Below are 25,206 nucleotides of genomic sequence, written 5' to 3' on the forward strand. Positions count from 1 at the left end.
GTCTACCTATGGTGGGGTTAGCAGAAGTATCCTAACCAAAGTTGCGTGTGACCTTGTGGTTCTTACTATCTGATTGCCCTTGTTAGTTCCTGCTTGTTTTTTCCCCCCAGCCTGGTTCTTCAGTCCTCCTGTTGATTCTATGAGCTGTTTGATATTCTGCCCATAAGTTCCTGCTAAAATTAGCCAGTCAGTTTCTATTGCTTGTGATCAAGAGCTTCTTTTTATGCTTTGTTCAGAGTGTTTTGTGCTTACTGCATCAGTAGTTGAATGACCAGGTGACTCTCATGTTTTACACCTTGCCCAAGCATGTTTTCTGTTTGACCATATCCTGATTTTATTTAACATATGGCAGAAGAACAGTTATTTTATTAAATATTAAGGAACATTTTCTGGAATTTATGTGTTCTATGAGACAAGTGATACCAATGAAAGATTTGTAGTGTGGCAGAAAGGTAGGGGGCCTCTGGCGCGATCACGTGGAGGTTGGGAAAGCAAACACAGGATTGAAATCCCTAAACCCATCCTAAGCCAAATCCCTCCTCCTAAGGGAAGGTCAGCTTGTGTTTCAGTCTGGTATTTGTTCACTGAGCCTTATCCACAGTGAAACCTGAGATGGCAAGCCTCCCAAAGGCTTTACTCAGCCCTAAAAGCTTATGCTCAAGCCTCAGGTTGTGAGGGTGTGCTGAGAAGGCTAAAGAGTGCTGTTGGCTTCAGGATTTGAGGCTTGAACATTTTTGTACTCTAGGAATACGGGTGTATTGTGAAAAGTTTTTGTTGCTTTATGTTCGTTCTTCTTCCTTTTTATTCTCTCCCCTTTTCCACAGCACAAGTCATCTGTTTTTAAATGTTCTGATGATTTTTTTTTGTTTTTAATTTTATATCTTATCCTTTTACTACATTTATTTAAAGGAAAGTTTTGTCTCTGATAGCTTGACATTGTTAGTTTACTTTTTATCTTCAAGACACTACTGTTTTTTTTTTTAAGTTTATTTATTTATTTTGAGAGAGAGAGAGAAAGCACGAGCCAAGCAGGGGAGGGGCAAAGACAGAGGGAGAGAGAAGACCCAACTAGGCTTCATGCTGCCAGTGAGGAGCCTGATATAGGGCCAAGCTCACAAACTGTGAGATCATGACCTGAGCTGAAATCAAGAGTCAGACGCTTAACCGACTGATCCACCCTCGTGCCCCATTATTGGTTTTATTTTAATCAAAAACTATTCATATATTGATTATATTTGTAGATTTGGTGATATAAGAAAATTTATTCAAAGTGGATCTAAAATGGTTGAGTATTTCTGAAATTTGCTGATAGTAATTGAAGTATTATTATTGGGTAAAGCTTGCCAATGTCAAAGGAATGATGATTTTACATGTAGTATACATATAAGCCACATATTATCTACCTATAATTCATATGTAGTTCTTTTCACAGCTTTTATCATTTGGTACTCAGAATAGCAATCTATCAGCATGCTTTTAGATGTTTCTAAAAGCATCTAAGAAATGTTCCATCTTGCATGCATAAAACATTTAAATTTAGCTTTCATGTGATTCTTAGGTATTATGTTTTCGAATAAGATTATACAGTTCTGTGGTTGTTTTGCTATTAAAACATTCTTAACTGATTTCCATATCAATTGATTCTATGCCTTGCTGTAATGTAAATAACCCCTAAAGATACAGCAAACTAGTGTTTGCTCTTTAGTAAACAGCTCTATCAGTAACTTTTTCAAAGATGTGGGCAGGCTTATCAATATTATCGATGTCAGTGCCTGACAGATTGTGAGCATATCTTTTTTCTCAGGAATCCTTTGGTTGATTTAGCTTTTAACATTCCTCCACCAGATCTACAGAGCCTCATAACATGGTCAGGCTGAGAAGTTTTTCTGCTTATTTGACTGAGATCTTACTAATTAAAAACTCTAAACTCCTTTAAGGCAGGGGCACTGCTTGTCTTGTTCTTGTATTTCTATAGCACCTAGCACAGTGCCTGGCATACACTAGATTCTCTATAAGTTTGTGAAAAGAATGGATAAATGTTAGTAGGCTTAACAGTTTCTATTTTCCACAGAGAGAGAGCCAGTATGAATGTAGACCTACAGGGATGATTAATTTTATATGTCATCTTGACTGATCTAAGAGATGCCCAGATAACTGATAAAAATTATTTCTGGGTGGTTCTGTAAGGGTATTTCCAGAAAAGATTAGCATTTGAATCCATAGACTGCGTAAAAAAGGTCACCCTCATCTATGTGGGTGGGCTTCATACAATTGAGGGCCTGAATAGAACAAAACAGTCAAAGAAGGGTGATGTGCCCTCTCTGCTTGAGCTGGGGCATTCATCTTTATCTTGGTCATCAGCCCTCAGTTCTTGGGCCTTTGGACTCAGACGGTACCAACATCATTGGTTCTCCTGGTTCTCAGGCTTTGGGTTTGAACTTCAACTACTTCCTGAGCCTCTCGCTGACAGGAGGTAGATCATTGAACATCTCAGCCTTCATAATCCTGTAAGTCAATCCTTCATAATGATTCTCCTTCTGCATATCTATATGTATCCTATGGGTTCTGCTTCTCTAGAGAACCCTGACTAATACATTCACCCATTTGAAACACGTATCTCTTTGAGCCCTAGACTTTTCTTTAGCCTGGCTCCTTTACCCATAGCCTGCAAGTAATGGTAGTATTATCCTAGCTCCAAAGTGCCAAATCCAGATCATTTTACTTTCCTATAAAGGAAAATTTTTCTTGAGTTGGTTCTATACCCACCCATCTGTACCCTTTCTTATGCTCCTCATCACCATCTTTTTCTTAATGGTCCACATTTATTTAGATTTTTGGTACCAGGCTCACTATCTTTCTCTCCAACACAACTCCTGCAGAAATTTCCAGGCCTTCATGAATGACCCATTGACTACTATGGTCTATTCAATGCTTATGGCTTCACTTCCATTCTACTTCAGCAGTCTACCTTTGATTGACCTCAGGGGCCTTGTCCTTACCTGGGACTCACTGATACATACACCTGAAACCTTGCACATCCATCTCTTCTTCTCCACACATGCCCTTCTATTCTGCTGGTCATCTTCTGTCTCCATAAGCCTACTCTCTTAATGACACCATGATAATCTTTAGTCCCTTGATTTCTTTCCTTATTCCAACTCTATTGATGTCCCCTTATCATCATTTCCTTATCATCCTGATCAGACCCTCACTTCTGCTACTCTTGTACCAGCAGCCTTAATTGATTCTACCCTAATAGATCTCTTCAGCACCCTGCAAGCCTGCAATTCATTCACTCTTCTTTCGGCTACTTTTTATACTTCTTCACACAAGCAGGATGAATGGTACTGAAGGAACACAAAAAACAAAAAACAATCACACAAAGTGTAGAAAGTAGTAGCTACACAAAGGTAGAATCCAGTCTCAGCTAGACCCTCAAATCATATATATTCTTTCTCACCTTCTCTTATTTATTTTAAAGACAATTACAAAATTTTACTTGTGTTTTTAAGCCCCTCTCCTCACTTTCAGAAATGGCTCTGCTAATTTCCCATTTCAGAGAATGCAGAAGCTATCAGAAATGAACTTTCCTCAAGTCCTACTCCACTGCACTTCTTCTCTCCTAAATAAAAAAGATGTATGTTTTTACTCCTACCATTACATTGTCTCCTTTGTCCTCCTTCCAGATAATACAGATTAGTACTTGGGATTCAACTTCTTTTTTCCTTAGGCACTGTGGTACCTCAATTGTCTCCTCTTTCCTTTTGGTTCTTGTGCTTGGCATGCAGACTGGATCAAGTCACACACACTTAAAAGTGAAATACTAAGATACCCTCCCTTGCCTCTGATTCTCTGCTACCGGCCACTCTATCTTTTTTCTTTTCTTCATAGAAAAGCTGGAGTCCTTACTTCCTTGATTCCCTTATTTATTTTTTTAAAGACCCATCCACTTTGCAATCCATCAGAAAGAGACCACTACCATAACATGAAAGCTGCTTTTGCTAAGTTATCAGTGTCTTCTTAATTTCCAAATCCAATAGTCACTTTTCAGTATTTATATTCCTTAATTTCTTTGCTTTTTATTTGATACTGTTAAGCACTCCTTGGAAACTCTCTTCTTGGTGTTTTATTATCTATTCTTTCTTGTCTTCCTCCTAATTCTCTTAGAATCCTCATGGACTCTCCTACCTGTTTCTAAAATATTCATGTTCTCTAGGATTCCACCCTCAGAACTTTGTTTTCACGGTATCTAGTCTTCCTTGAATAGTGTGTCTTCTGTGACCATAGCTGTAACTATCAGTGACACCCAAATACCGCTTTGGAGGTGATTTTTTCTAAAGGGGTTAGGACCTAAAATCAGTGTGAAAGGCAGAAATAGAGTTAAAATTACATTAAAAAAATCTCTAGAACACTGTATACATGATTTTGAGTGTGTATACTATCAGTCAAGAAATCGTACACAGCCAGTTTTCCTCTGTTGTTGGAACAGAAGGTTGTTTCTTGAGTTGAACACCAGATGAAGTTGTTGGCTTGCATTTAGGGTCCATGTTATAAGAAAAGTGTGGGGTTTTTTTTGTTTTTTGTTTTTTGTTTTTTTTTTGGCCAAACACATATAGCAGAGTTAATATAAGTTAAGTAGATATAGGAGATAAATCCATTATATATATTTTCAGCCCGACCTCTCTATCAAATATCCCCTTTTGGATATACCACCAATCCAGATTGTTTTAGTTAGATTTCTGAGAGCTGAAGATATATGACATACTCATATGCTGCTTAGCAAAGGCACCTATTAGAAGGATATAGTGATGTGGCAGGGCTATAGCTCACATGTAGAGTGTTTTCATCCTCTGGGTTGATGTTCTTATTCCAGGAAGATGTCTTCTAGCATTATACAGCCTCGCTAGAGCCCTAGGCAGCTGCCAATTGGTGGAATCTCCAAGCCAAGTATCACACAAGCCAGTAACCTCCAGCTAAACAGCTTTATTGAAACTAGTGGAATTCATAAGCATCTAGGAAGGCATTGCAATTCTTTACTGGCCTTTTAAAGTGCTGTAGTTCACCCAGTGGCTGTTACGTCACTCCACAGACCATCCTCATGAGGCTATCATGACCAATCAGCCAAGTGAAATTTCCTCATTGACCATAATGAACATTTGACTATTATAAGTAGGGTGTGTGCTGTGTGTATTAAGAACCAATATCAGAGACAAATCTGTATGGCAGTAAGCTTTACCTCCTCTTTATCACACATACCAAACAGCATAAATAATTAAAAGCATCATAATACAAAGCAGTCAAACATTACATCAAAGATGTGGCAACACTACTCAACTGTGGCCTATTTCATTCGACATTTAACATTTGTCCTCTTTCTTTTTGTCATTATTCATGTTTTGTAATATGCCTCTTGACATGTCTTGAGTACATATAGAATAAGGATGCCTTTTTGTATCTTTCTACTATCTCTGCCTATGTATTTATTCCATTAGCTCCTTGATTTGAGGAAGACTGAACAATGAAGGGACATTCTCTGTGGCCAACTCTGGGTTGCAGAAGGTAAGAAATTATACATTTGGAATGTCCCGTTATCGTCTTTTGCTGGTCACCACCTTTTGGCTTTTTGTCCCTTTAAATTTGACCTTTTTGCCTCTAGTGTTATTTCCTTTACAGAACAACAGGATATAATTTATATCAATAACATTCTTTTCTTTGTGTCATATATATATTCAGTAAAGTTAATATCATTTGCTCCCATCTAAAAATCACAGACATCAATTTTAATTTTTTTATTGGAGGTAGCATTCTTTATTTTTATTATAAAAAGTAACACATTGATGATACATTATTTTTTCTAAATCTGAAATACCAAAAATGTATGATGAAGAAAAATCATTCCTAATTCCCTTACCTAGGGATGGCCATTGTTAATTTTTGGTTGTAACCTTTTATCATTTTTCTATAGGACTATAAATGAAGTTATACTTTAACATATTGTTTTGTACCTGGCCTTCTTTCTATGTTAGAAAACATGATTATATTAATTATTGTATTATTCTATTACTCTTATGTATCAATCTCATAAGTTTGAAAATGTATATCTTTTTGTTCTTCACACCCCTGCAAAGGTGGAATTATTGCTAATTCCATTTTGTAGATACATAGATCCTAAGGTTCAGAGAGGATAAGTGACTGCTCGAAATCTACATACCAAGTGAGTGCAGAAATAAAGCTTGCTCTATGACTTCTTGATGCCACATTGGTACCCTTTCCACAGTGTGCCTGTCATCTCTCTAATAAGATAATGCAGATGAAGGGGCCGAGGAAACACACATTACTGTTATTTATTTTAAGAGGCAGTCTAAAGAGAATTATTGCCTTGGGAGCAACTTCTGATTTGGTCTGAATCTAGGGCAGCTTCGTGAATTAAAACTGCACAAAGGCTTCCAGGGCTGCAGGCTGAACTTGTCTTAATGCAAAACATCATTATAACACACCAATATATCAATATGCAATTGAATACTACAATCAGAATAAATTCCTGATCTGTAAACATAGCCATAGAACATTAAAAGAAACAGGTCATTATTGAACCAGGACATTCAAGTCCTTGTGAGCAAAAAGGCAGACCCTATGTAAGTACATTGATCTTGTCTCATTACCCTCCTGGTATGTTCTTTGCTGGGTGATGTGTGGAAAGTCTAGCAAGGGAGAATATCTTGCTGTGTAGTTCAAAGGAATCTAACCTATGGCCTAGAAGGTAGAGGGAATTTGAACCAAAAATTCTGAAGAATTTGAGATTTTGTAGTTGCTTCTTTATTCTCTACCCATTGCTTTACAAATCAATGCATTCTGGATACAGGGTGCTGCAAATACTGTGTTTGAATCTTTTTTCCCCACGTAGTCTAAAGGTGTGGCACATTCATGGTTTGCTACTTATCTACTTTCTCATTTCTTTCTTCTTCTTCTTTGTAAGTTTATTTATTTATTTTGAGAGAGAGAGAGAGAGAGAGTGAGTACCGGAGAGTCCGAAGGAGAGGGAAAGAGAGAATCCCAAGCAGGTTCTGCACTGTCAGCATGGAGCTCCAAGGCAGGACTCAATTCTATCTCAAACCTTGAGATCATGATCTGAGCCAAAATCAAGAGCAGGATGTTTAACTGACTGAGCCACCCAGGCGCCCCTAATTTATTTCTTCTTGGGCCTCATATTATCTTGGTCAAGGTTTTGGTTTGCTTGGGCAGCTACCCTGTTATGGACTCTGGACTGCTTTTCCCTTCAAAGTTACTGAGCATTTCAGTGAGACTTGGGACTGAAAGTGTACAGTAAGAATTTATTCCTATGGGGTTCGTAGGTACAAATTGCTAGGCCTCTATTAAAATATAACATTTAGAGAAAGATAAAATCATGCCTTTCATGCAGATATAAAAACGAATATATGTTAAAGAATTCATTTTACTCATATGATATCAGGGAACCAGGCAAAATGATATAGAACTGATTTTTCCATGAGTAACATGGGGGAATCAATTAAAATCACTACCAGGCAGGACAGAAGTTATATATCTATATATATCTATATAACCTACAATTTACAAAGAACAGCAAAATTGCTTACAGACAATGAACAAGGCTAGAATCTGATAACCCAGAAGGATATGCTAGAGATATGCAGAGTTTTTTCTGACCCCCTCCCCAAATAAAAGAACAAAGGGCGTTGTCAACCAATTTCAGTGGGAAAAAACCAGCAACCTGAGTAATATCAGATCACCGCCAGAGTGATGCTTTTAGAACTCTGAATTCCTCTGACAAATTTGAAACAAATGTATAGTTCTGAAATGTCCTCAAGTGTTTTGAAAGATAGAAATGTCCAAATAAGAATATTATAAAACAAAGACAGACAAATAACAAAATGCACTACAGTATTCCAACCTTTGTTCAGACAGTTCAAATTGGCTTATTTCCTGAAATGTGTTATATATACCTTTCATAATACAAACTAGACCCTCAAAGATAAGATCCTCAAAATACGAGCACAGCTATCCAATCCTACTGCTATCCATTGTTAGCTGTAGTACCTTGTTGCTGTGATTCTGTGTTAACTTTATGCTTTGCTATCGTCAAGACTTTTACAACTAATTTTCAGTAACCTTCAGAAATTTTCTAAGAAAGTTTTCTTAGGAAACACAGATATAATTACAGATTGTCATTAAAAAAATGACAATTTTCCATTGCTATTTCCATACAAATGATTGAATCCATGAGTGTCATGCCACAGTCCCCAACTTTAGGTACTCTGAGTACATATGCCTACTACTAAAAATCAAATGAAACATACAGTAACTTAAGTTCAGCAACAAAAGTTTCTCTAAATTAGAATATGAAATAAGGCAAGCCCTAAGCTAAGGAATGTCATCAATACAGAATTATAGTCAAAGAACACAATTTGTATTTCTATACTGAGCCCAAAAAATATGTCTACCAGGTATTTACCCAAGAGAAATGAAAATATATGTCCACAAAAATACTTGTACATGATTATTTATAGCAGCTTTATTTATAATAGCTAGAAGCTGAAAACAACCTAAATGTCCTTCCTAGATGACTAGATATACAAACTGTGGTATAGTCATGCAGTGGAATACTGATTAGTAATAAAAAAGAACTGATTACTGATAAATGCATCAATGAATCTCAGATAGATGCCAAGTAAGAGAAGCCAGACACATAGGTACTGTATGTACTGTATGATACCACTTGCTAGAATTGGCGAAACTAGAGTGACTAATCTAGAGGAAATGAGTGGTTACTAAGGCTTTGAGAGTTAAGGAAGTGATGAACTGCAAAGGAGTAGTAGTTCATTCTTTGGGATGATGAAAGTGTTCTATATTTTGATTGTAGTAATGGTTACGTAGATGTATCTGTTTGTCAAAATGTACTAACCTGTAGAGTTAAAATGGGAGCATTTTATCTTATATAAATTACATTCAAAAAGGTTGATAATAAAAATAAAACAAAGACCCCCCCCCAATATGTATGTGCTGTGGGTATACAAAAGGTAACAAATAAGAAGTGGCATGATGGGCAGTTTGAATCACCCTGCTGTAATTATTATCAATTCTCTGAAACCCCATTCTTTAATAATGACTATTGCGGTTTTTTTTCAGTATCATTAAAAAAAATTAATAGACTTTATTTCTTAGAAAATATTGTTTACAGAAAACTGAGCAGATAATAGAGAATTCTTATGTATGCCAGTCACAGTTTCCTCTTTTATTAACATCTTGCATTAGTGTGGTACATATGTTATAACTGATGAACCAATATTGATAGACTGTTGTTAACTAAAGTCCGTAGTTTATATTAGAATTCTTTGTGTTGTATAGATTTATAGGTTTTGACAAAAGCATAATGTCATATATCCACCATTAGTGTCAAAATGATAATTTTGTTGTCCTAAAAATGCTGTATGCTCCACATATTCATACCTTCTCTTTTTGCCCTCTTCCCCCAAACTCTGGCAAACACTGATCTTTTTACTGTTTCTATAGTTTTGCCAACTACAGTTTTTTTTTCTCTCACTCTTTTGGGTAAGTGCTATGTACACACAGGTTTATGTTTCTTACCTCTGCCATCCAATCAGATTGCCTCTCCTAACTCTTTCTTTTATATAATTTATCTTTTCCTGAGGACCTCCTGGAGGGTGGTGGAAGAGATCTGCCTACTACACACGGTGGCAGAGAGAGCTATTCTCCCCAGTATCCATTCTGCCCTTCTTTCTTCTAATAATAAAACAATCTCACTCTGTCAAGCTTTGACTGAGCCCTTGGCTACCTAGCGAGAGACTGCATTTTCCACCTTCCTTGTATCTTGGTGTGGCCTGTGGGATATGAGCCGAAAGACTATGTACAAGTGATATGATTGTACTTTCTTGTAAGATTGAGAAAATAAGACATTTCCCATGCAATTTTATACTTGTGTCTGATTCTTGGGCCATACTACCTTAAGGATATTGTGAATTAATATTACAAGATAATTCCCGTAATGTGAAAGGCACAATTATACTGCATTGTAATTTTTGGTAATAAAAATATTCATTGGTTAAAGGAAAACGCTAAATGCAAAGCTTCGATAAACTTATTTTGAATTTTTTTTTTTTTTTTACTTTACAGTGTCTCAATAAAACAAAACAAATAAAAAGCCAGAAGGCTTAACTTCTATGAGGCCTTGTGGGAAACATGGGTTTAAAATGTAGTGGACAACCAGAAGCCTGTGAAGGTAAGTAAAGGAAGGTCAAGGGAGCCGGAGGAGATTCAGGGGATTGTAGTTTTATGGAAGCTAAGGGAAACAAGACTTTCTAGATGTGATCAACATGTCCAAATGAAGTGGAGAAATCCAATGAAATAAGGAGTGAAAGGAATTTGATCATTAGTCTCAGTTTTCATGTCTATAAAATGGGTATCTTTGTGTAGTTATCATACAGTTAACTATGTTTCTGGTTTATGGAGGGTTCTCAATGAATTTTAGTTTCCTTCTCTTTGTGATTAATTCATTGTTTTATTCAGCAAATACTTATTACTAGTGAGGAACTCTGTTAGAGGCTGGCTATGCAATGACACACTCCGCCCTAAAGCACTGTGTAGTGTTGTAGGGTAAACACAAACAGGCCAGTACTATTCCTTGCCAAGAGTGATAAGATGAAAGGAAGTATATCAAAGTTAGCTGATTTACTTTGCTTTGTGTTTTTGTTTTTGGCAGATGAACTATGAAACTTAAAAACATGTCAAATGCAGGGGCGCATGGGTGGCTCAGTTGGTTATGTGTCCATCTTGTGATTTTGGCTCAGGTTGTGATCTCACGGGCAGGGGATCGAGCACCAAGTGGGGCTCCCATCTGAGCGTGGAACTTGATTAAGATTCTCTCTTTCCTTCTCCCTCTGCCTTTCCCCGCTCTTGTGCACCCACTCTCTCTCTCTCAAAATAAATAAATAAACACTTAAAAGTAGTCTAAAAAATCTCAAATGCATAATTTTTTAACATGGTATTGTTGATGCATGAAAGTGTGTCTAGATTATTGAATACAGTGCCAAGCAATGCATTCTTATTTTTGTATGTGAAAGTTTTATGTTTTTCAAATAACTGCTTAAAGCTGAAGGCGACACCCATCCACTAAAGTTCTCACTCAGAACTCACTGCCCTATACTTAAAAAAAAAAAAAAAAGCCAGTGAATACTTTTAATTGGCAGCTATCTTATTCATTTATATCCACAGTTGCTCAAGTATGTTAGGAAATTCATTTATGAGCAGTATCTTTTTTTTTTTTTGGCAGTATCTTTTTTTACATTGAGTTTTATTTTACATATAGTAAAATCTATCCCATTTATGCGTTTTGGCAAACAAAACAACAGGTGTAATCACCAACACAATTAAGGTATAGAACAGTTCCATTACCCCCCAAAATTTCCTCAAGCTCCTTTTTAGTCAACTCCTTTTCCTGATCGCTATTGATGGGTGTTCTGTCCCTTTTTAAGAACTTTTTATTTTGAAATGATTATAGAGTAACAAGAAACTGCAAAAATAGTACAGAATCTCATGTACCTATCACCTAGCTTTCTCCAATGGTGATATCTTACATAACTGTGGTACAAGATCATAACCATTCCCTGTACGTTTGAAGGCAGGTTTTCCTTTCACTTCTTTGCCTGTATTTACTCTCTTCTTTTCACACGAATTTAATTCTGTTGTGTTAAAAGGAGCAGATGCTAGTTTTCCCTCAGATGTCTTCTGTTGCATTTTCAGTATTTCAGTTCGATCACCCCTGTTACTCATACATCTTTCTGTGGTCTTTTCTTTATCCCACCGTCCCCAACCCCCAATTTAATTCTGCTGCTAGATTTTTTTTTTCCCTAAGATATGTATCACAGATGGTACTATTGTCAATTTTCGAATTGCTAACTTCTACTTTGGTCTTCCGTTTTAAAGGAGGTAGTCCTGCCTGTGCTTAATTGTGACGCTTACAGTAGTTTTACAGTGTGTGTATGTATGTCAGGGTGTTAGTCGGTTTGATTCCCCAACCTCCGTGAAGGTTCTTGCTCGACCCTTTCTCCATTAGTTACCCTTTTATTTTCCAGATATTTGACTATTTGTTGGAAGAAGGGGTGGAACGACCCTTAGAACATGTGGCACCCGTCTCTCAGGTTTGGGTTTGCCTGCCGCGCCTCCCCAAGTGGGCAGCCTCTGTGGACGCGGAGCGCAAAGCAGCCGTTCGGTTCCCCGGGCCGGTGAGATGAGGGGCGGGGCCTCGGCTCCAGTGGCAGTGGGCAACCGGGAGGTCACGCCCCCTGGCCCGGGCCCTGAGCGCGCGGCTGGCGACGTCAGGCACGGGCGCGAGCTTGGTCCCATGGTGCGCGGGAGGTGCTGGTGCGCATGCTCTGACTCGGTCGCCTCGGTAGCGGTGGCCGAGGGAGGGTTGGGCCTTTCTTTTGGTGTTCCTCTGTGCGCGTGGGCTCTGCTCGTCTGTTACGGTCTCCGTAGCCCTCGGGAGCCCATTATTCACTTCCTTGAGGCCGCCGGTTGGGCGGCAGCGGGCAGAGCGATGGGCACCTCACCCCGGCTCCCCTCCCCCATGCCCGTTGCCCCGCCCGTCCTGGGCTGGGCGACGGGGTCAGGGGCCGAGCGGAGCTGGGTGAGTATTCCCACAGCATTTGGCTGGCCGCCTCTTCCCGGCTCTGCTTACCGTAGGGTTCTCATCGTACTCTGGGATGGGGTGGAAGGGCGGGTGCGGGTGGGCGGCTAACAGCCCAGCCCTGAACAAAAGACTGGGAAGCGGGGCGCTTGCTGGTGAAATGCAGGCCGCGTCCCAGCGGTGGTGGGACGAGCTTCTGTTTGGGCGTGGGGAGTCGCAGTGGGAAGGAGGGGGCGCACCCAGTGTGACCTGCTCTCTTTGGCCACTACAGAGCCCTCACGGACAACGTGGGTGGTTACTACCATGTGTTTAAGCCTGCGCGGGGATAGCAAGTCTTTGTCCGTGTGACCTTGAAACAAAGGGTCTTAAATTACCAGTGATTTCAATGTCCAAGTTCCACTTAACTTGAAGGGGTTTCATATTCATTAAGGATCAGGAGGAATAAGTTAATATTTATAGCCAACAATTTTTCTTTTCCCAAATTATCTGCTTATAATATCAAATCATGAATGGGGTAGTTAACTGGTTTATAGATACACGTTTATGATGGCAAAAATTATAAACATCTAGCAAAAGCAAAAGGATAGCTCAGAATGAAACCTTGTCTAAGAAGCCCACCTGAAGATGAATTAATTATATAGCGGACTATACCGTTGTTTGACCGTTATTGATTAGGGCCCAGGCTCAGCAGTTACTTTTTTTTTTTTTTTTTTTGTCTAATGGAGATGCAAATTATTTTTTACTGGTAGAAAAAGTACTCCTGAAGGTTGTGATTTTATTGCCCTATTTCCAAGATTTTTATAATTTTTCCCATTCAGCTTGCTCCTTCATGAGTTCAATAAATCTTTGCCACAGGCTCACTTTGTGTGAATCATGTTTATAACTTTAAAAAGTTAAAATTTAATAGTGGCCTCACTCTTTTTTTAATTTAAATTTTATTTTTTAATGTTTTTATTTTTGTGAGAGATAGTGCAAGTGAGGGAGAGGCAGAGAGGGAGAGCAAGAGCGAGGGAGACACAGAATCTGAAGCAGGCTCCAGACTCTGAGCGGTCAGCACCCAGCCTGTGATGGGGCCCTAACGTGAACCTTGAGATGACCTGAGCCAAAGGTGGAGGCTTAACCAACTGAGCCACCCAGGCGCGTCAACAGTGGCCTCACTCTTTAGTGACAAAAGCTTAAGTTTATACTTTCAGAATTGAAAAACATAGTCCCTCAACAACATTATTGGACCCCAAGTAGAATCCTTACTTCTTGCTTCTGAAGAGTTGAATATGGACGAAAGGAAACATTTACAAAATGAAAATTTGATCTCAAAAGAAATGTTGAATATTGAGAAATGCAAATTAAGAGATTGCAATTCCAAGAATTAAACATTGTTATTGTTATTTTAATTGAGGAAGTTAGTGGAAACAGTTTCTGGTTCTACCCTGGTTTCATTTGGATATAGGTAGACTTACAGGATTGTTTCTCCTTACATTCTTCTCCCTTTGCCAGTTCCTTTCCCCCTTTATTTAGGATTAAATGAGACACTGCTACATGATGAGGCAATCAAGATGGCCATAACGTTTTATGACAAATTCTAAATTGATAGCAGGTCTTAATGCTTATACATTTCTGAGAAAGATAAGCAACTCTTTAAGGAAAAATATGTCTGCTTTATATAAGTAGATTGTTCGAGTCTGAGTTTGATTTGATTCTTAATATCTTTGAAGCCTAGAGATGTTTGGGACCCTAGAGGCAGTGTTTGAATCATAAACACAGTCAGGAACTATAACAACAACAAAGTGCCATAGAGATTATTTAGTGATTATGTGTTGAAAACAAATGTCTTCAGGGGCCAAGCAGACTGGGTATAAAAGGATTGGAAAGTAGGGGAATGGAGAATAAATCCTACCTAAAAGCATCCAGAATAGGGAAAGGTTGCTGAAAACTGTAAAACCAGAGGTACCTCTAAAGAGCTTGGTACTTCAGTCCTTGAAGAGCTGATCTTATAGGCTTGCAGAACCCAGGAACATACTAATACAAGTTTATCTTTGAGATTAGGGTTGTCTCATATCACTGTCATGTAATAGCCTTCAGAGAAAACTTTTAAAATAATCTCTATGCTAGCTCAAGAACCTACAGTGGTTTCTGATTGCTCACTGTTTTAAATGGAATTTCTTCATAGAGTTTTGGAGTTATCTGTAAACTGCTTTCCTTCCCTTCCTCCCTCCCCCCCACTCCCCTACTGCCTGACCTTCCTGTAGACTAAGTTCTCATCTTCATGGTGGTCAAAGGAAAGAAAGAAGCATACCACTTCTCAGGAAAAACACAGCTTTCTGAGAGGTAAATATTTATTGACAGAAATGCAGGTTGTGATCTCAGATTTCAAAAATATGCTAAGAGACACTATGGTTAGTTTTCTAGACTTCGTTAAAATTTTTTTTTCAAGTTTATTTATGTATTTTGAGAGGTAGGGGAGGGGAAGAGGCGAAAGGAGAGAGAGAGAGAATCCCAAGCAGACTCTGCACTGTCAGTGAAGAGCCCACTGCAGGGCTCAAACTCACCAGCTATGAGATCATGACCTGAGCTGAAGTTTGATGCTTAACTGACTGAACCACCCAGGCACCTCAAGGCTTTGTTTACTTTTAACCCACTTCCTAGTGTTTCTTAATGGGGGCTCATCTGGCATTTTTATGGAGCTGCTTCATACCTTGTAGATGCTCTTTGTATCTGTTCCCTGAGCATTAAATTGCAATAGCAAACTACACACCCTCCTATTTGTGACAACTATGTTCTCACTCATTTCCAAACAACTTCTTTGAGAATGGTCCCTCCCAATGTTGGGAACCATTGGACCATATCAGCCTATGCTTTACCCAATCTATGCACATGTATTGGCACTTTATTTTTAAAACTTAGCAAACTTTTCAGGCCCTTTGTTGAAGAGCTCTTCCATTTCTTTGACATGACTTTGCCTCTACTTGGTAAGCCCTCATTCATGTATCAGAATTCAATTCTTTAAGAACTGGATTCAAGTCTTCTAGACTCCTTCTTTTAGAGTCTTTGATTTTCCCAGGAAACATTTGACATTCCTTTCTATGAGGACACACACAGCAAAGTGCTGGGATATTGCAGGTGCCAGGTGAATGAGTGAAAGCTTGTGGAAGTAAGAAGGTATGCTAATCTAGTTTTTTGTTTTAAGTTTATTTTGGGAGAGAGAGAGAGCCCATGCAAGTGGGGGAGAGGCAGAGAGAGAGGGAGTAAGAGAGAATCTCAAGCAGGCTCTGCAGTAACACAGAGCCTCACATGGGGTCAAACTCATGAACCTTCCGTGAGATCATGATCCAAGACAAAATTGATAGATGCTTAACCAACTGAGCCACATAGTGCCCCTCTAGTTTTTTTTTTTTTAATTTATTTTGAGAGAAAGAGCGTTTGAATGAGCATGTGTGAGCGGGGGCGGGGCAGACAGAGAGAGGTAGAGAGAGAATCCCAAGCAAGCTCCACACTGTCTAGTAGCCCATGCAGGGCTCCATCTCACTAAGTGTGAGATCATGATCTGAGCCGAAATCAAGAGTTGGTCATTTAATTGACTGAGCCACCCAGCTACCCCATCTAGTTTTTAATGAAGACTTTGTGAAGAAAAAGGGAATGTTTCTTTCATTAAAAAATGTTGAACACTAATTCTTTTTAAGAGAGAGAGAATCCCAAATAGACTCAATGCTCACTGTGGAGCCCCACATGGGGCTCCATCCCGTGACACTGGGATCATGACCTGAATGGAAAGAAATCAAGAGTCAGATGCTCAACCAACTGAGCCACACAGGTGCCCCACCAATTATTTTTTTAATGGCACTTGGTAGTATATTTTAAAAATATATGGCTTTATCATCTATTTTCAGAATAGCAGAGTCTATAGTTTCTGATACAGACTTTTTCTGTATCTTCTTATTTGTGGAATAACTTTGGTCAGACTCATTAGTTCCTGGTTCTGGCCTAACTAGCATACATGCAGACAAGTTAGTCTCTACAAGTCCCACTCAGTATTCAAAAACACAAAGAGCTCAAATCATCACCAATGGTGGATCAATTTCTCTTGTGTGCTTACAGAAAAGTCTTGTTTTATATAAAGATATGATAATCTTCTTATAAAAATGACACTGGTATCAGAAAGATTAGATGTCATATAAATCTGTTGTTTGAATGGGAAAAGACCAATTGGTGAATAAACTTGAAAGTAAAAGAAGGGTACAATAGGTAGAGATATATAAAATAAATTCATTTAAATTTTTAATTTTCTTTTCTTCATTGCAACTTTTATTTGTTTACAGTATGCCTGACTGTGTTATAGGTGCTAAGATGCAAACTTGTAAGTCAGAAATTTTCAGATGTTTAGACATTGCTCTATCGACTTTTGGTGTTCCTTGCTGTGGAGGAGATGGCTGAGGCTACTTTAATTTTTGTTCCTGTGTAGATAAACTCTTTTTTCCGCATCTTTGTTTTATTTATTTATTTATTTATTTATTTATTTATTTATTTATTTATTTTAATGTTTATTTATTTTTGAGAGACAGAGACAGAATGCGAGTGGGTTAGGGGCAGAGAGAGAGGGAGACACAGAATCCAAAGCAGGCTCCAGGCTCTGAGCTGTCAGCACAGAGCCTGACGTGGGGCTCGAACCCACAAGTTGTGAGATCATGACCTGAGCCGAAGTCGGACGCTCAACCGACTGAGGCCCCCAGGTGCCCCTCCTTTTTATTTTTTTAAAATAAGATATTCCACTCTGCTACCTCTAGGCATAGATATTTCCCCCCAACAGTTTTCTCAGAAACACAGTGAATCCTCTCAATTTATAAAAGTAAATATGTTTGATTTTTTTTTTCTAGCTCAGGAGTAATTTTTTAGTGGTATGTTTGCCTATGATTTCAGTTCAGAAATGCCAGTTATTTGTAGGTTGGATTTGTGGTCTTTGTCCTCTAATCTATCAATATGCTTTGTTTACATCTTGGTCCTTTTCCTTCTGTGTTAGGAGATCAACTCACATGTATATGTTAAAATACTAATTAGATTTTTTCCAGCTTCTGTACTTCTCTGTATTGCCTCTCATATAGAATTTAAATCTCTACTATTATTATATATTTGAACTCCTGGTTTTTTTCTTATCCACTTTCTTTTACACTCTCAGCTGTTGTTCCCCTCCCTCATCCCTTCCTTTTGGAGGCTGTATTTTTCTTTTCCCTTTTTCTTTTTCAATTGGGAATGTAAAGTAGATAATTTCCAAGTTTTTCTCCAGATTCCCAGTGTAAGCCCAACACAGAAGCAAGCTTTCTCTCTTCCTCTTTTTTTTTTTTAACAATCATCTTGATTATTTAAAATGTTTTTATTTTATTTTTGAGACACAGAGAGACAGAGTATGAGTGGGGCAGGGGCGGAGACAGAGAGACAGACTGAAGCAGGCTCCAGGCTCTGAGCTGTCAGCACAGAGCCTGATGTGGGGCTCGAACCCACGAATTGTGAGATCATGACCTGAGCTGAAGTCAGATGCTTAACTGACTGAACCACTCAGGTGCCCTTCTCTCTTTCTCTTTATGGCAGTGTTCTTTTTTCTTACAGTGCAAGAGCGTCACCTTGGTCCCATACTGTTATTGATTTTTTTGATTTTCTTACCTTGACAGAAGAGGGACTAGTGTAGGGACTGTCTGACTCTGGTCAGAGTGAGCAAGCTCTCTGCACCACTCTCCCTACATCTAGGTAAGGCAGCACTCTTCCTCTACGTGTGAGGTAGGAGAGTGTGCAAAGATACAGTCAAATTAATGAATGACAGATCTTTGTGTACTCCTTTGTGTACTCCTTCCTTTCCTACTCTTTCATTTTTCTGTCCTGTGTGTATAACAAGGGGAGTGATTTTGTGTGATTTGAAATGGTTTACTGTTTTTTGAGTTTTTGCAGAGGAAGTGATAGTGGTAAGGTCGCACTCTTCTGAGTGCTCCTCCTGTCCCCACAGCTACCTAGGGCTGACTTTACACCATAGCATGCAGTGCTCCACTTGGCTTTACCTTCCAGCTCTGGTCATGAGCATTATATTGTTGAGAGAAAACTGCCTTGAGAGAGAATCACTAATGGGCTTGGAAACCAGTAGTGGAGGAGGCACCTCACGCTCTTTTTTTTTTTTGAGGAAATACAGAATGAGGTAGAGTGAGATGCTTTTTTATATTCTTCCTAACTGGACTTCCTGCTGCTAGAGGCCACAGCCAGCATCAGATACCGATTAACATCCTTCAGTTACATTCCAGGTATAATGTTGTATCCTGTTTGAACTTCATTTGGGATACATATTTTAGTGGGATGGCAGGAAGGGAGTGCTGGGCTCACTGGTCAGTGGCTGTCACTGGTCAGTGACTGAACCAAACTTTCTCCCTTTTGCTGCTTCCCCATGCTATTTATTGGATTACCAGGGCTATCCCTGCTGTGCTCCAGCCAGGCTGTCAAATGCCTTGAAATCCAGGACACTCGCTAGCCATATCAAAATAATCCGTCTTTTGTCTCAATTTCCTAACATACTTCTTCCTGGAAACTATCTCTGGTGCTAACTACAAATGTGTGTTTGGGGGCCTTCAGAATCAGGTAATCTCCCTGATCTGGGCCTTAGATTCCACATTTAAATTTGTACCCTGACTGCTTCTTTGCTCTCTGAAATTTGAGGACCACTGCCCAAGAGCCTTGCTAGGTAAGTGATTAGCTAAATGAATTCAAACCAAATTCTTATAATGGTATTGGGTTCAGTTTAACACCCCTATCTAGTAATTACATGTATTTTTTGTTTGGTTTGTTTGTTTTGTTTTTGGAAAGAGTCTAAATCTAAATCTATATAATAATGTGGTATTGCTGCAGGGAGGGACAAATACAGAGGAGGTTTCCTAGTATTAAAAATTATCTTTAATGTTTAAAGGTATTCATGGTATATTCTGTTATAATCACATTTTTTGTAAATGATCTTGAGTTCTGGGGAAACTTAGTTATATTTCTTTAAGTGTTTTAGTCTCACTTTGATTCTAATGTACATTGATTTATAGGTTCATCAAAAGAAATGTCTTTGACATAAACTAAAACTAAAATAAAATAAATTAAAACCAATCAGTTCCCCGCACATTAGATTAAAAAGCACATGAAAAAAGTGGAGAATGGTAGTGAAAAAAATTGTTTCTAACTAAAAAGGATCATTTGAGCAATGATTATATGCAGTATTAGAATTCACAGGGGCTGTTTTTCTGAAAAGATATTTAATAGCAGCAGAATAAGCTTCTTCACACTGTCTAGTCTTAGGGTTAACCTCTAGTTTAGAAAGACTGCTTTCACTTGATGGGGAGAAAAATTATTCTACCTTCCCAATCTTTAGCCTCTGCTGAAGCAGTTAAAAAAAAAGGTTTTGATTATTTGAGCTTAAAAAAAAAAATCAAATAGCTTTCCAGCAGGAGTAAGACTCCAGCAAAATAGATGTATTAACAACCTACATTTTATGGCACGAAAGAGCTCTGACTCCCTTCTAACTTTTATTTATAATAAGAAATGAGAGGTTCATTGTTTAGGATGAGATGAGAATTGGAATTAGTCTTTTTACTGAGAGAGAGTTCACTTGTGTTCTGTTGTCACCTCTAGTCTGAATTTATTTATTTATTTATTTATCTTTTTAATTTTTTTTAAACATTTATTCTTGAGAGACAGAGAGAGACAGAGTGCGAGTGGGGGAGGGACAGAGAGAGAGGGAGACACAGAATCTGAAGCAGGCTCCAGGCTCTGAGCTGTCAGCACAGAGCCTGATGTGTGGCCTGACCACACAAACTGTGAGATCATGACCTCAGCCGAACTCGGATGCTTAACCGTCTGAGCCACCCAAGCGCCCCAAGTCTGAATTTATTTTTGAGCTTACGTCTGGAAACCGAGGAAGTTCACATGTCTAAGGTTTTATATTTGCAAAATAAATTCTTGCCATTTTTGCTTATTAAGCTGCAGTTGTGGTTATTTCCATTTTTGGCCATAATTTTAGGCATCTCATAGTAGGAAGTTCTAATATTCTCATTTCTGCCTCTACTAGTCTATAAACTTGGTAGAGACCAGTGTATTACAGCTTGAAAAGTGTATATAAAAATGTTGATTGTATTATGTTTTCATTTTTAGAAAGTTGAAATATTCTTACTTGAGCAAAGAGACAATAATTATTCAGTGATATTTCATTATGATATAATGATTCAAATTGAGATGGATATCATTTTAATATAATATAGTTCTTAATTTTGTAATCAAGCCATAAGTGTATGTATTATTATATGTAACATCCTTCAGCAAAGCCCAGTCCTTAGATAATTTTAAAAGTATTCAACCGAATATTAATTGGTGCTTTGATGTGCTGTCATCTTGCTACTGGCACAGAGCTGTTAATTAGATAAACTATGGCTATTGAGTGAAATTTTATGTTTCAACTAACATTTTGAATAGTTAGGTAAACCTCAAGTAACTGGGGGGGGGGGGGGCTTAAGGAATGGAGTGTTTTTACTTTAGTTCAATTTTGTTGTTAAATAAGGGTTTGTTTGGAATTTATAAAATATGCCAAAATATATTAGTATTTTTTTAAATGAATTACATTCAATTTTTGTTTGATTCAGTATCTCAATATATGCCACGGTCATTATATAGTTAAAAAAAAAACCCTAATTTTCTGACTGCTCCTTTTTGGTCTCCCTATTCTAGTTCTGTATCCTCTCTCTGAGTGATCATATGTGTTCTCTTATTTACGTAATGTTGATTTACAATCAATATTTCTGGCCCAGATCTCTCTTTGCTTCTGAATTCCAGATCCATCTCCAAATGCCTGCTAGATTCCCTTCACGTGGTTATTCCACAGGCTTTTTAAACTCAAGCTCAGTGTGGTTAAATTAAGCCCATCTCAGTCCCCAAACCTGCTCTTGCTCAGTGCACCACTACCTAGGGTGAAGAGCTGGGAATCTCTCTTAAATCTTTTCTCTCATCTATCCCTCACATATCAAGATCACCAGTTGTAATGAGTATACCAGCAAAATGTCTTTTGAATCCCTCCCTCTTCTACCCTACCTCCAGTGTTTGGCTCTGTTTAGCATCATTTTGTCTTTCCTGGATTATTGCTAGAGACTATCAACTGGTCTTCATTTAGTCAGGCAAAGCCTGTAGTCCCTCCTGGAAGCCAGAATGCAAATATGATCAGATTCCCCCCACTTTCAACACCCTTTTGAGCCCTCAGGGTACCAGGCTCTTCTGTCTTCATCAGCAGTAGTTCTCTCAGTACCTCTCTTCTACGTCTGTATTTCAGTTAAGCAAGAGTTCTTCGATTACCAGACCTTCCCTTACGTTCAGATTTTTGTGCATTCTGTTCCTTTGCCTCCCTCCTTTGCTAAGTTGGCTTCCGTTCTTCCTTTTAGTGTCTTCTTTCTTAGGTATCACTTTCTCAACTTGTGTATGCACTGAAGCTCCTTAACCGGGATTTGGTATGTAACCCGGAGATCTGTCATCCATACCTGAAACATTTGATGACTGCCTCAGTAGAAGTACTGAGTACTGGTACTTTATTGTCTCTTATGTACTTCCATTCCTGTACTTGCTGCTTTCTTTTCCCAAACCTATTCTCCCACTGTTTTCTTACCTTCTCAGATTTTCCATTGTGATTTCAGGAGCACACATCTGCAATAAACAAACATATAAATCCTAAACCCATTATTGTCTTTACTACATTCTGTGAAGTAAATTAAGTATTCCCAGAAAAAGAATTTTATGGTTAAAAGCATCAGGAAACCCCAAGTTAGTAGTTTCCCCACCACAGTGTGTATTGTGAATTTCTAGGGTGGGGGTGCCGAGTGGATGTAGTGTGGATCAGTTTTCACACTTACATATCACATGACATTAACATCTTCATAGGTCATTGCTTCCACAACTAGTTTTAAAGGAAACTTGGCTTTGAAACAAAGAACAACAAACAAAAACTGAAGTTCTTTGAGTGGAAGCTGCTGCTTCCTCCACCCTATAAATTTCAGGGTATGGAGACTGCTGGTAGCCTCCACTACCTACCCCAGAGCCAATTTTAGGTCACTGCTTCTCTAGCCTCTTGTCAATATCCTTGCTCCTTTGAGGCTCCTTGGAAGCTCTTTTTGAGGACTTTCGTATCCTATGAAATTCAGCTCCACCAGACATAGCAAGCTAGGTTTTTTGTTTGTTTGTTTTTGTTTTTTTCCTTACATACTGTCCCTACTGGCTACTTTTACCACCATCTTGAGGAGGAATCCAAGGCTGTGTTCTAACTCATCAGGATCACATGTATGTTTATTAGTGCTTATTCTTGATGAACTCAGGATTATACACCATGTATCACTTATCATCTCTGTGCTCTTCCATTTCCTACCATTTGTCCCTTGTCATTTACAAATTTTTCATTTGATCTTCCACCTTATTTAAAGAGCTCTCCACCCCACCAGCTCTCCAAATAATTCTAAGTAACTTCAGTATCCATGTGGAAAACAGCAAACATAAGCCTCATAGTTTTCTTTTTTTTAATGTTTATTTATTTATTTTGAGAGAGAGAGAGAGAGAGAGAGAGAGAGAGAGAGAGAGCATGCAGGGGAGGGACAGAGAGAGAAGGAGAGAGAGAATCCCAAGCAGGCTCTGTGCTGTCAGCATAGAGCCCGACCTCACAGAGTCATGACCTGAGCCAAAATCAAGAGTCGGATGCATAACCAACTGAGCCACCCAGGCACTTCAATTCTCATAATTATCTAAACTTACTGAGATCCAGTGACCTTCTTCTCTAAGTTACTTTATATACTTGGTAAGCTCTCCTGAAGTTCTAAAGTCTCATAGTCTTCCTAGGCTTCCTTTTCCTTCCTTTCACTATGGTTGTTGTTAGCCCTTTTTGTGTTTAATACTCTTTGATACTACCATATTTTCATAGCCCCTTCAGTCTTCTTTTGGTATGTTTCCTACCTAAACTCTGAACTATTCTCACTAGCATATTCTATTCCTTCTTCTATATGTATCCATACACTGAATCCACCCAGCAAAACCTTAGCTTTGCATGTGTGCCCATTGCAGCTCCCTGCTGGTTCCCATATGTGGTGAACTGATTATTGCTGAAGGTAATCACAACCACCTTGTAGTCCAGACTCTTGCATGGCACACAAACCTCCCTTCAAGAAGTTTAGAACTCTTCCATCTTGTATCTTTGAGGCCTTCACTCTGTCTTTCAGCCCCAGTAGAGGGCAGCCAAGTTTAATTTGCATATGACTAGACTATCTCTATCTCCCTATACCTTCTATACTTCTTGCATCATGTTTCTGGCATCAGTCTTAGTGTTCTCTACACCCTAACTTGCCTTTGTTCATACCATTTTTCCTGCTTAGACTACTGTTCTAACCCTTGTGCTTCACCCACTGACAATCTGCTCTACAAAAACTCTTATATACCTTAAAGATTCATCTTCACGCCCACCCACGCACCCTCCCACACTAGCCCCTCTTTATAAGGGACTCCATCATTTGTGTGTACTTTAAATAGAAGTCCTGTTTTCCAGTGCTGTCAGAATTAAGAGTTGAGCAATTAATTGAAGACGTTGATTAAAGCTAGAGTTAAAATACTTAAGAAAAATACTTAGAACAGAAATACATTCATTTGCCAGTTGTCTCATGTATGACTAAGGGGTTTTCTTTGAGTATGGGTAATTGGTTGGAATTCATTCTTCCTTCATGAATTTGGAACCCAGAATGCATCCTCTATATTTCCATTTTTTTTTTTTCTTTTCAGCACAAGCAGGGGAGAGGGAGAGAGAGAGAGAGGGAGAATTTTAAGCAGGCTCCAAGCTCAGTGCAGAGCCCAGTGCAGGGCTCAATCCTGCAACCCTGGGATCATGACCTGAGCTGAAATCAAGAGTTGGATGCTCAACCGACTGAGCCACCCAGGAGCCCCTCCAATTTTGGTTTAAAAGAAAGAATTCAAGCCATTCATGTAGCAATCTGAGCATGGAATCCTAGATTTGTATGGTTTTCCTCCAACCATTTTTTTTGGTTTTTCCCCCACCGATTTTTTTGGTTACATTGTCCATACCTACTTCAATGATAGTTTCTTTTTCTTATGGAGACTTACTGTTATAAAGTCTTTCTGAGGCATTAAATCATAGAAATAAGAGTTACTATTTTTTTTTTACCTATATTTTATTGGTTTGGTTTGTGGAGTATTTAATTAAAGTAGTATTTATAATATACACATGTGGTTTGTTAACATAAACTTAACTGATGGGAAGGGAGGTGCTTCATGATCAGAATGCTGTAGACACCAGTCAGTGTTTTACTGAGGGGATGGATACTATTTTGATTAACCTGGCAAGTTGGTTGAATGGAAGTTGGTTAAGGGAGTTTCTACTGTAACGATTTTTTATTGCTTATCTCCCTTTATTACAGTGTGAGCTCATACAAGGCAGGGGCTGTATATATACATATTTTTCATTTTGTATATCTAACCTTCACCACACA

General features: G+C 38.6%; 1 protein-coding gene across 16 annotated transcripts in view; it reads left to right on the forward strand.

Annotated features, from left to right (window-relative positions):
- ATG10 (autophagy related 10) overlaps nt 1-25,206 on the forward strand; it is a 427,978-nt gene that overhangs the window by 165,153 nt on the left and 237,619 nt on the right. For 3 of the 16 annotated variants that reach the window (XM_053224540.1, XM_053224550.1, XM_053224556.1), the window contains exons 4-5: nt 5,493-5,559; nt 10,171-10,276. Coding sequence is in view for 8 of the 16 variants with exons in the window: in XM_053224520.1 (XP_053080495.1) it covers nt 12,398-12,682 (285 nt within the window). In the remaining 8 variants the exon portion in view is untranslated. Of the gene's footprint in view, nt 1-2,457; nt 2,474-5,492; nt 5,560-10,170; nt 10,277-12,326; nt 12,683-12,715; nt 12,735-14,928; nt 15,008-25,206 lie in introns of those variants that run through there. The other 13 variants (XM_027038946.2, XM_027038939.2, XM_053224544.1 and 10 more) reach the window with 13 other exon arrangements.

Source organism: Acinonyx jubatus, chromosome A1, assembly GCF_027475565.1.
Source record: "Acinonyx jubatus isolate Ajub_Pintada_27869175 chromosome A1, VMU_Ajub_asm_v1.0, whole genome shotgun sequence".
NCBI lineage: Eukaryota > Metazoa > Chordata > Mammalia > Carnivora > Felidae > Acinonyx > Acinonyx jubatus.